The 12,753-nt window shown below is 45.9% G+C and overlaps 1 protein-coding gene across 1 annotated transcript in view; it reads right to left on the bottom strand.

Annotated features, from left to right (window-relative positions):
- Window positions 1-12,753, bottom strand: part of Wwc1 (WW and C2 domain containing 1) — a 156,726-nt gene that overhangs the window by 39,914 nt on the left and 104,059 nt on the right. Inside the window, exons 7-9 of the mRNA XM_003473184.4 lie at window positions 11,245-11,391; window positions 9,993-10,066; window positions 5,980-6,222 (exon numbers count right to left, since the gene is read on the bottom strand). Coding sequence (XP_003473232.2) covers window positions 5,980-6,222; window positions 9,993-10,066; window positions 11,245-11,391 — 464 coding nt within the window. The remainder of the gene's footprint in view (window positions 1-5,979; window positions 6,223-9,992; window positions 10,067-11,244; window positions 11,392-12,753) is intronic.

Raw genomic sequence — 12,753 nt, 5'->3', positions numbered from 1 at the left:
GATGTCCTACTAAGAGAGAATTTTAAGTTGATACAATAGATGGACATGTGTTCTTTAGGAAAAGACCCCCTCCCCACCATACCAACTAAGCAGAGCTTATTCACCAGGCTGAATGATGTGGATATTAAGCATCCCATAGACATGTGTCCCCACGGGCAACCCCTCATCTTTGCCATCCTGCTGGAGAGGCACCGACTGATCTGTGTTTCCTCGACTGGGGACAGAACCCAGAGCACAGCTGACCCAACCTGCAGACTGAGAGAAAGGCCTCATCTGCACAGGAAAGCAAACTACACCATCCTACCAGGAGACCTCCCACACATGCCTTGTGACAACACCCAGAGGTGGCACTAGACACAACTGAGAAATGGGGAACTTGTTACTAGACAAGTGAGCCTGTGAAATGATTGACAACTGGAGTAGCAGGCAGTCAACACAACCCCTGATGTCATCTTTCCAGAGTCCTGCCTGGGGCTGGCAGGGTGTGCAGCAGATTGGCAGACGGAGCCCATAATGCACATTCTAGAACTTTCAATGGAACGAGCCAAGCTGTGGAATCTCATGTCCCTGTCTAGGAGCAAAACCTAGCAAGCGTGTGAAGGCCGGCATCAAGAAGTGGGGCACACACTTTCCACCAGAAAAAGCCACAGAGCATGGACCAGGAGCAATCACAGGGCCCCTTGGAGCCTGGACAGGCTGCTGAGGGAACTGGGAGTGAGGCTGCCTCGATGTCCTGAGCACAGTGGGGAAGCCGCAAGCTGCAGCACAGGTGCCACAACCTCCTCCTGGGGGCAGTGGTCTAGCACGAAGCCAGAGCGCATCAAGCATGAAAGCAAGCAGAAGACCCAGGAGCCAGAACTGGAATCCCCACAAGCTGTGGCTCAGCACTTGGGGTCTTGGTTAAAAACGTAAGAGCCTGGGCTGCATCTCAGGGCTGAGGAGCGGGTCCTGGGGTGAGGCCAGGGAGCCCAAGCCTAATCAGCATCCTGCATGACTGCATCCTAGCTTTGATGGGTGATGGGAAAGGCCTGTGGGAGGGCAGGAGAAGCAGGAGGTATCAAGAAGCCTGTTAAGAAGCCTGTAATTCTGATGGGTCCGTGACTGTGCCCTTAGGTCCTCTGGTCAGCTTTTCCTGAAAGTGTTTGTCTGTCCTCAAAGGCTCCTTGAAAAGGAGAGGTCACTGTGTGAAAGTGATGTTCCTAACAGTGTGTGAAAGTGAGGTTCCACAAGAAAGGAAACAGGACGCCAGAAGCAGAGGAATGGATACAGAGCCAGAAACAAGTGAGCAACTGTAGATACATAGGCACCGACCGCCATGCCTCAGGGTGCCTTCTTTGGGCTTCTCTTAGAGCTAATGTAGCTCTATATCTTGTGCCCTCAGCTTCCTAATACTGCATTTCCCCAAGGAGTCTGCCCTCCAGGAATCCCACATTGCATCCTTGGCAGCAGCAAAGGAGTAGAGAATCTGGTTGTGCTAACTCACTACTCAAAGGAGCCATGAGACCTTTGAGGTGTGAGGCTGAAGGCAGTTAACAGAAAGCCTTCTGAGAGGCAGGAGCCTATAGCTGGGCTCTGGAACCAGCAAGCCTGGGGCTTCTAGTCTCAGGGCTTCCACTCAGTAATGTCAGACAAGCCTCAGTTTCCTCATCTTTAACATGGGATCACTGTCAGGGTTACTGGAATGTTTACATGGGGCACAGTGGTAGCTTTTACCTGTCATGTATCTTAGGGATCCCTGAAAGAAGCACTAGTCTTAGTTTCAGGAAATGAAATATTTTATAACAGGGAAGAGCCTCAGTTCACATCTGTTACAGCTTCCTGCCTTCATACTGTATAGTATTCAATGGAATGATCCTATTTTTTCCCCTAGAAGCAACTGAAGCCACATTAGTCAAAGACTGGCTCAAGGTTGGCAGGTAGGAAGGGGTCTCTTTTCACTGATCTAGGTGTAAGGCTGCTGGTGTGAGAATATGAACAATTAAAAACTTTCCAGGAGAGGCTGGGGAGTTAGCTCACGGCATAAGTGCCTGCCTTGCAAGCAGGCAGTCGTGAGTTTGATCCCTGGTACTGACAAAAGAAAAAACAAAACTTCCCAGGGGCAGATATAATGTCTGGGAGCAAGACTGGCATGGACACGAGAACATGCACCCAGAGGCCCATAGGAGATGCCTGGGCCACCTACCAATGTACTCTCCCCCACCTAACACTGACAGCATGAGGGCATATAGAAGTAGGCCTTGTCCTCCAAATACAGTCCCATGAAAACCAGGACAAAGAATAAGGGTGCCAACAGAAACTCCTAAGGAAGTGCTTCCAAGGGCTGGAAAACACTGGTTACCTAAGCTTTGCTCCTTTCCTCCTTTCCTACTTACATGGCGATAGGTCAGGGCTAATCAGCCATCACTGCCAGTGGAACATGGCGAGAAGGCAGTGGATCCACTTGGGGCACCCTTTCTAGCAGCTCTAATCACACGCTCGGGGGGGGGGGGGGGATTCCCACCAGTGACCAGGCAAGGGATGACATGAAGCCATGAGAGGCCAGGCAGAGGCTGATCAACTTAATCTACCTGGCAACACGGCATGTGCAGATGGAGCTTACTCAGGGGCTGGGGGGCTGCTGCAATCTGTGTGCCCAACAGCTCAAAAGGGTGATGCAGGGAAACTATCCGTAGGCATCTAGCAGTCCCACGGTGCTTCCACTGTGACACAAGCAAGTTTTCTTGCTTTACAGACTGGGTTTCCTTTTTTGATATTGCTGGAAAAAAGAATTCCTTTGCTCATCCCAGCCCCAAACACACCCAAGCTAGCTTTAAAAGAAAATATACAGAGAAAAATACTTCTAGGTACTGATATAGACAATACTTTTTTTAGATAAGACTCCAAAAGCCCACATAACAAAAGCAAAACCATATAAATGGGATTAGATCAAACCAAGAAGCTTGTAAAGAGCAAAGAAATAAGCCCTGCAGTGAACAGACAACATTCTGGATGGGAGAAAATATTTGCAAGCCATCCATCCAATAAGGATTAATACTTGAATATATATAAAGAGCTCAAACATCTCAACAAATAAAACCAATCTGACTTCATGGGCAAATGATCTGAATAGACATTTCCCCCAAAAGTGATACACAGATGAGCAGGCCATGGTGATGCACATTGACCATCGTGGCTCTTAGGAGGCTGAGGTAGGAGGAGGGTGAGGACAGCCTGGCCTACACGGTGAGTTTAAGGCCAGCCTCAACATATAATGAGGCTTTGTCTCAACAACAAAAAGTCAACAAGTCTATGAAAAAATGTTTGATGTCCATAATCATCAGAGTAACTCAAAGCCATGTAACCACATGAGATATCGTTTTATTGCTTAGAATAGCTATCATCAAAAATATAAAAATAATGTATAGTGGTGAGGATGTACAGAAAGGCAAACTTCTGTACACCAGTGGTGGGGATGTAAATTAGTACAGCTGCTACGGAAGAGAGTATAGAAGTTCTTAAAAAACTTAGTAATAGAACTACTATATGATATGATCCAGCACTTCCACCCCACATGTATGTGTGTCTCTCCAAAGAATAGAAATCATTTCACCAAAGAGACACCTGCATTTCCATGTTTTCTGCAGCGCTACCTACAGAAGCCAAGATACTAAGCCAGTCACAATGCCCATTACGGATGTGTGGATAAAGCAAATGTGGTTATATACACAATCAAACAGCATTCAACCATAAAAAGAATGAAATCCTGGAACCTGGGATAAGAGGGACAGGCCTGAAGGAACTCATGTCTTCCTATGGTGACACAGATCTCGTAGCTGGGAGTAGAACGGTGGTATGGGCTGGAAAGTGCTATATGGGGTGGTGGGTGGGTAGGTAGGTTGGACAACAGGTCTCAAAATATACAGAGAAAGAATCAGTTTTCGAGTTCTATATCTCAGTAGCATAACTGTAGCTGCCATGGCTTGTGTTCAGATGTCCCTTCAAGCTTATGCGGTCATTGGCGGGGCCTTTTCAGAGGTGGCTGGATCTAGAGTGTGTGATGCTGGGATTAAGGGCATGAGTGTTCCCACCCTAAGTAGCCTGGATAAAATATAAGAGCTAGAAAGAGCTGTGAGCATCCCTTTTTGCTTTTCTACCTTCTGTCCTGCATGAACTGTTCCCTGCCACACCACCCTGCCTTGGAGCCAGCGGGTTACAGACTGAAACCTCTACAAACTGTGAGTTAAATAAACCTTTTCTCCCTTAAGTTGTGGGTGCTGGGTACTTTGTGTCAGTGATGAGAAAATGAACTAAGACAGTAGTTTATGCATTTTCAAAATAATAAGAGCTAGAAGGTTCCCAATACAGTAATGATAATGGTTTGAGATGATGAAAATATTAATTTTCCTGACTTGCTTATTACACAATGCATACATACAGAATTATCCCATAAATATGTACAAACACTATGTGTCAATTAAAGAAAATCTCTAGCTTTAATTGTAAGCATTTTAAGGACAGGACTTTGCTCAGTAAAGTAGGCTGCCAAAAAGTGAAAATAACTGAACAGATCTGAAGAACAGCAAGCAAGGATCATACCTTAATTTCTGAATCTTTCAAATTGTCAGGCACATGGAACATGTGCCATAAAACCTTTCTTAGAGAAATGAATAAGCAACTGGTTGATGGACAGACTAAATGAAGGAATGTGAAACCAAGGAGCACAGGGCCTCCCGCAATCCCTGTTAACCTGTGTAGTGTGGATGGGGAATTGGCGGTAACACTAAAGCAAATGCACAAGGTCAAAGTCTGGAACAGGATATCATCAGAAAACATAAACTTGGGCTTTCAGATTACATAAAACTCTCAAAGGGGGCTGAATCACAGTACTTTCTAAAAAAAAAAAATCGGATTAGTTGTCAATATTTAAAAATTAAAAATCAAATCAGACTGAAGATATGGCTCAGGGGTGCGGTGCCTGTCTAGCATGCACAAAGCTGAGTTTGATCCCCAGCATAGCAAAAACCCAACCAACCCCCCCACCCCACTACAGGGCTCTCTGTTGCCCAGCGCCCTCATTCCCATCTGCCAGAGCAGGCAGATGGCATCTATTGTGGACAAACAAGCTCTGTGGGCTCCACTGTGACAAGGCTTTTGCCAGGTGGGCTTGGAGGATGTCTTTGGCCTCCTTGGCCCTTATTAGGATACCAGTCTGCAACCCATTCACACTAGTGGTCTTCAAACTGCATCTATAGAATGTGGTACAGTCAAATCAGTAGGTCATGAAGAGCATGATGTATAAAAAGAAATATACTTATCCCTGTGTATCCTGAAAGACTGGTTCCTAAAATCCCTCCACTATACTCCCTGCCCGCTTCCATGACAGTAAAATCCAAAGACACTCGAATTCCTTATATAAATGGTGTAGTACTTCCATTTAATGGACACACATTCATTCATATACAATGTAAATATTATCTAAATTGCTATACTGGCTTGTGCATTTCTATTTTTAGTTGTATTTTTAAATTTTCTGCCTCAAACATTTTCAAACTGCAGTTGGCTGAATCCATGGGTGTGGGACCCAAGGATACTGCAGGCCAATTGTCCAGCAAAAGAAGGAAAACATCACAGGACACGGAAAGCTCACGCACTACTGCATGAACTTGTGTACTTGAGGTCACAGAATAGAATGTGAGTCTATGTCACAGAGTAGGAAAATGATTGCTCTCTGAATTACAGGTTTACTTCATTGGCAATCAGAAACCTGCACCTAGGAAGACCTTTCTGTGACAGGGTCCTGTGTGAGGCACGGGGTTACTAGTGCCCGGGATGGGAAATCACTTTCCCTTGTCGTGCTCTGGTAGAGAGCTGTGAGATGTCCACACTTAGCATGCAAACAGTACAGCTCAATCCCCAGGACCCAGACGCCAGGCCCACATGTCCCCTCTCCCTCCCCTTCCCAGGGACACACCCATCCCATGCCTATGCCGCCAGACCCACCTTTCTGTCAGAGCCTTGCTCTGGGTGTCCCGGGCTGCCTGAAGGTCTTTCTCCAGCCGTTTCCGGGCCATCTCCAGCTGCTCTACCTCCCCCTGCGTCCACTTCCGGGGGCTGATGAAGCGCATCTCCTTCAGCAGCTCCTCCTTCTCATTAATGAGGATCAATCGGTCCCTCTCCGAGTCCAACACACCAGGCCAGGCCTCACTGTCTAGCTTGGCCAGCTGAATCTTCAGATTGGCAATCCTGGGGGCCAAGAAGGTAAGCATGATATATGTGAACCATGGTAAGGAAGGAACAGCAAAAGACTGTTTCTAAGACTCCACGAGCCAGGATATCCTCAGAGCAAGCTTTGACAGTTATCACCTCCTTTAGGATCAACAAGTTGTTTCTTAGACACAATCTTTTGATGGGGGACAGTACTAAGAACTGAACTGAGGGATTCATACATGCTAGGCAAGTGTTCTACGCTTAGTTATATCCCCAGACTTTTTCATTTTACTTTGAGACAGAGTTTCACTAGTTTCCCAGGCTGGTCTCCAACTCATAATCTTCCTGCCTCAGCCTTGCAAGTGCTGGGATTACAGGCATGTACCACCATGTCCTGCCAGGGGCACATACTTTTACTGAACACACAAGTGTGGATGGCTATCATGTGCCAACAATGAAGCCAGCTCTGCAGTGATTGGAGAGACATAAATGGGCCACACCCTAAATCCAATACAATAGAAATATGGGTTGGGTGCAACACCAGTCAGGAACTTCCTACCACCAGCTGTGCGCCCTTGGGGAAGCTGCTCATGTCTCTGAAAGGAATAATGAAAGCTCCTTCCTCCAAAGGCTGTGGTTGATGGATTTATGACACAACCTGTAAACCTTCAAAGCATGGTATTTGGCACACAGTAAGCTCTTGACAAATGTTTGTTGCTAATGCTGTTATTATCTGGTTGGACCACTTATTAGTTATGTAACACTGGGCAAATTCCTGGGCCTTAAAGATAAGAAAAATAATTACTCATCCTTTGGAATGGCTGTGAAAGTCAGCAATGAAGTGTAGCAGATACTGAACCAGTGGCAACTGCAGATCACTAGGACCTTAAGGGCTAATCTTGGGTCCTTTCTTCTGATAATGGTAGCAGCAATAGGAGAAGGGCCATGGATTGGGGTTCAGAAGTCTGGAATTGGAGTCCTGGCTTTGCCTTCATGACAAAAGGAACTATTTCCTGGAAAATCATTTAGGAGGCTAACAATGTAGCTCAAGTGGTAGATCTTTGCATGCAAAGTCTTGTGTTCACTTCCTAGCAATAAAAACAAAATTGTTTGGTATCACAAGCAACCAGCACAGTGTCTGGTATACTGCAGGCACTTAATAAATGCTACGGAGAGGAATCAACAGCTCTGTATCCTAACTTCTCTACAACTCAGTAACGTCATCTTTTAGGTAGGGATAAGGATGGTGCTATACAAGGTAGATTAGGAGAACCAAAAAGAAAAATAGCATGAAGAGCACCATATATATTGCCAACTGTGTAGATATTAAACATTATTATCACTGGACTAAGATTTCCAATATAGCTAAGAGTACTGCTACAAATATCTAACCACAATCCTGCCATGATTTTTTAAGACTTGGTCTCTATTTTCAGCTTTTGGAAGCTAGCTTTAGTCTGTCCTTAAAGGGTAGGCAGGAAAGCACTTGTTAACCTTCAGGACAGATGCCCTGTGTCTCACATGAGAAGTCATGAACATAGCCTATACTTGTTGAGAGCCCGGACCTATGGACTTGCAGCTCCATCTTACCTACCGCCAGTGTTAAGATCTTGTCCACCAAAGTTCTGGAGACAAGACTCCTGGTGTTGTAAAACAAAAGTTTCATATAGAAAAAAATACTGGATTTCTTCCTTCCCCAGGCAAGCATCTCAGCAGAAATTCTTTCTTTTCTTATCCATGTGTACAGCAATTCATAAATATTAGCTTGGGACAACTTCTCAGCTGCTCTTTTCCACCACTGTGAGGCTAGAGCAGTTGATAAGGTCTGTTGGGGGCTGAACCACATGGAACACACTGAGGAGTGACTGATACTTTCTTGGGTACACTTTCTAGGGTGCTCCCCTAGGCCAGGGCTCCTTCAACTTCAGCTCATCCATCCTTTGGAGAATGTGATGAAAATGTGATCAGTCTCCCTCCTGAGAAATGCCCATGTGGCCAAGCCCAGCATGCCACGATCAGATGCTCCATGTGTAACAGCTACTGCCCTTCCCTCCTTTGAATTCTGCAGCTCTTATTTCCCAATCAGCAGGCCATCTGTCCTTTACACCAAATACAGCTTTGGGTAAAGGAGGCGGCAAGAAGCTGGATGAAATCAGATAAGCCCAGAAGCTCTGTGATGAAAAATTTAATGGCTCAACCCCGGGAGAACATTTCAGTCGTTTGGTATCTCTAGGACTGATGGTGTAGGCTAGGCATTACAGCAAACTGGAATAGATCCAAGGTTCACAGTGAGTCCCTCTAGAGGAGATGAGAAGTGGCTGTCCAAACGTATACATTCTGCTATGTTGCTGAGCCCCTAGGGGGAGCTGGAACAGTACACAGGACATCTATTTAGTTCTACCTGTTATCCAATCCCTCCATTTTTTTTCTCAACAATACCCCAATTTGTCTTTGGGGAACTACTGCTCCCAATTTTGAAGTCAGTTGGGTCCCATAATCTCCTTCCCAGCATAAACATATGAGCCATGCTTAGTCCTTCAGAGATTTCTAAACTCCTTACCTTCACCAGCCCTGCAACGCTAATTGATTCATCCAAAAATGCCAGTACCAGGCCTAAGACTTATTAAAACTATTGGAAAAGGGGTTGCTAGCCTGGTAGTGAATAGCTTGCAATTGCTGGGGGTCATTACCCTGCTTGAGAATAAAGCCAACACCAAGGCAAGCGTGGTAGAGAAAAAGACAATCTAGATGATACTATTGATTGGATACAGCTTGGATTCAGCTGAGCCTGAAGCCAGACATCCTAGGATTTGGAGCTCAATAAGCTGATAAATTTCCTTGTTTGCCTTTTTATCTGGTTTCTACTATATTTCTGCCATAGCCACAAAGAGCCTGCTGCTGAAGGGGAGCTGGCAGAGTGGCAGGCAAGGCAATACCATATTCTACCTAGCCCAGTAAAAGGTTCATACATCAGGAAGGATGGGGACAATGCACCTGGATTCATTTACCCACAACGCCCAATGAGTTGTTTCCCAATAAAGCTGGTCCAGCACAAGCATATAGCAAGGTCCTGAACTTGGAGCTATCATGTACAGAGTTCAAATTCTGACTCTTCATCCAGAAAAACAAAAACAAACCATTCTGGAGGTAAGTTTTCTTCATGCTAACATGGATAATAAATAGAAGCTATGCTATAAGGTTGCTTTTAAAATTAAGTAAGATACATGTGCAAATGTTTTACTATAATAAACACTGTTTATGTCTATTAGCAGATGCTGTAAAAGTGCCAGGATTATCATTTTAATGTGGGCAGAGGAACAAAGCTGCATAGTGGTCTATAAAACCTTGGAGCAGCTCAATTTCTGGAGTCTCCCATGCTGGAAGGCACAGCCTGCTCCTGGTTATGCAGGAGACAGCAAAATCAGAAGTGTCTGTAATCTTTTTAGCCTGTTGCTGAAACTAACCAGACAAACTTGCTGTTCCTTCAAATCAAATGCCTGCTCGAGCATCAGAAACAGCTTGTAGGAAGCAAGATAGGAGGGAGGAAAAATAATAGGCTTTGGGATTAACCAGATTTGGGTTCAAAGCATGGTTCCATTCTACGTAGTGCTGTGCCCTGGGCAAGTCATTGCCTTGCTGAATTCCAGAGAGGGCTAAAATATAAAGGTTTTTCATACCTACCTTCATAATCTTTGTAAAGATTAAAGAAAAATGAGGAAAGCAAAAAGCCAAGCCCAGAGCAGATCCCCAGCATAGCTGGTGTGGTTGTTAGAGCCTCCCCTCTCCCAGCCACAGCCTCTCATTACCTTCTCTTAGCTTCTTCGTATCGAAGGCGCAGTCTGACTTTCTCTGCCAACTGATTGTTGCTGCTGGTGCCAAACTAAAGGACAAGAACAGAGCCTGGAATTACATAGCTATTGTGGCTGGTGCTAAGTTAGGTTTCAAAGGCTCACAAGAGACTTGACATCTCGCATTGGCAGAGTCAAGAACAGCCCGCCATGACTCGGCTGGCTGCACGGATCTCAGGGAAGCTGTTCAAGCAAAAACTCTTTCCTTCCTTCAGGCCATGGGTACAATCTCAAACTCAGGCATCTGTCACTTTGACAAGAGAAGCTAAGGGTTCGTATATCACTTTGCCACCCCCAAATGGCTCAGTGCCAAGGCAGGCCACAGAAGCACAGACAGCAGGTAAGAAGGAAAGCCAATACACGAGAAAGCCATTCTGGGGGTGCTAGGCAGGGGTGAAAAGAAACTTCAGCCAGGCCACAGTCAGGAGTGGGACGCCATGTGAGCATGGGACGTTTAGAAAGAGGCACACAGTTCCTTTATGAATACTTTGGCTTACAGGAGGTTTGTTGCTTAGACACATGGGTGGTATGAGGAAGGAGGGGACAGTCGTTCCCGCACTAATCTGTCCAGAGCTGTGAGAAGCTACAAGGCCCACTGGATCACATGGACATAGCTTCTCTTCACAAACGGAAAGACAGCTATAGAAATCAGACAGGAAAGCATTTAGCTACAAGGGCTGAGACACAGATCTGCTCCATGTCACATGTTCTATTAAAACAAAAGGGCTCTACAAGTTATGGGTCACTACGGGTTGGTCCTCTGATGTTTTTGTGACCTATCTCTGGACAGCACTTTTACGACCCACAGTGGGTACCAGATGAAGCTTTGGGACTGTTCTGAAAGCTGCATGAATTGTTTTGGGGCTAACAGGAGAAAAATATCCTCTGCTTTCTAGCTGGTAAAAGACAGACAGAGTGATGGTACATGAGAAAGATACTCTGTCCTTTCAAACTGCTTTCTGTGCTGTGTAAGGGAGACAAGCACTTGGCCAGGTAATACTCGGGGGCTGCGTAGTCTCCCATGCTGGCTTTACCTCATGCTATCTCCTTCATATCTTATTTCCTGGGGCCAGAAGGGCTGGGAGGAGGGGGTGCTCCAGAGGGCAGAGCTGGGAACCAGGAGCACCAAGAGCCACAGGGAAGCTCCTCAGGAGAGCAAGGAGAAGGCGCCACCACCCCTTGGAAGGCCCTCACCACACTGCATACTCACACTCCCTGAGATGTCTGTCTGGGAGCTCACGTCCAGGTACTGCTTTGGCAGCGGGAAGCCTGAGCTCTCCAGAGAGCTGCTGCTGGACCACAGGTCGGAGTGAGATCCTCTGTCACTGCGGAAACCATCCTTCAGCAAGGCAAGGCTCTGGAGCGAGGGGAGGTAGACAGGGGTACAGGTTAGTGGGGCACCTTCCTGAGAGGAGCTCTGGGTCTTCCCTACTTGTGTGCTTTCCTTTCCATCTCCGTAGTTTAGGCATCCATCCCACTGAGACATCCTACTGGTGTGGTGACTGAGTGGGAACTTTGTCTGCTGGGCACCTTACCTGGGAGAAACTGATTCTGGAGCCCCTAGGCTCTGCCACTCTCTAGCTGTGTGACCTGAACACACAGCTAGAGATTGTCTGATTAATCTCCTTATGCCTCATTTTTCTCTCCTGTAAAATGGGACTGACCCCAAGTCCTGTCTCATCAGGCTGTCATACTGATTGAGACTGACATGGAAAGTGTTAGTTTAGCCAAAGCTCAGTAACTGCCAGCTTCATCACAGTTATACTGGATCCTGACAGTAGGCTTTTGGGGAATGACCTATGATAATCCCCTTTTAATCACTAAGAAGATGGGGCTCTGACTCTGCCCCCTTAATTCGAAACCTAAAAGGAACATTCCTTCCGGCTCCCAAGCACTTTGAATGTTTTCTCTGGGATGCTGTTCTGGGAAAGATCTGCAGAACTGTTTTATTTGACAGAGCATCCATCCAGATTCCCAACAGCAGCAGTGAGTCTTGGACTCATCATCCGCCAATGGGAACCAGGATGAAATATCTCAAGGGTCAAAGCGGCTCCTACGTGGGGAAATGGTATGTCCAGAGGAAAAGTGATCAAGCTTGAACCATGGCTCAACTACTGGGTTCTAGAATGGAGATCAGTTAGAATTTATGTAGCCAGAGCACGCAAAGTACTTGGCACAAGTATACAGCTATTCTCATTTGTCCCGTGCCTACCACAAAGAATGCGAAAGAGACTGAAATACATTTTAAAGTTCACATCAACAATGCTGAAACCATCTATTTCCATTTGGTCCACTGAAAAATAAGCCAGGAGACTAGAGCTAGGGGCCTTTAGGGGACACCAGATGGTTTTCACTCCAGGTTCCCCACTGTGTAGCTTAAGCAAGTCACTTAGTGCTTCTGAGCTTCCATCTCTCCTCTACAGAATAGAACCAAATCCTAAGACCAGTACAGGCTGAGCAGTCCTTATCCAGAAAGTATTTCAGACTTTGGAATATTTGCATATTTCGAACAAGACATCTTGGAAACAAGACTCAAGGCCAAACATAAAATTATTTATGTCTTATATACAGCTCATCCACAAAACCAGAAGGTAACTTTGCATGATATTTTTGGTGCAACTTTGTTTTGATTGTGACTCACCATTTGAGGTTAAGGGTGGCATTTTCTACTTGTGGCATCATATTGGCGATAGCAAAGTTTCAGACTTTAGAGCATTGT

The sequence above is a fragment of the Cavia porcellus genome, unplaced genomic scaffold, assembly GCF_034190915.1.
Source record: "Cavia porcellus strain 051 isolate PalLab524CR breed Dunkin Hartley unplaced genomic scaffold, mCavPor4.1 scaffold_19, whole genome shotgun sequence".
Lineage (NCBI taxonomy): Eukaryota > Metazoa > Chordata > Mammalia > Rodentia > Caviidae > Cavia > Cavia porcellus.
This window is presented reverse-complemented; position numbering and strand designations above follow the sequence as displayed.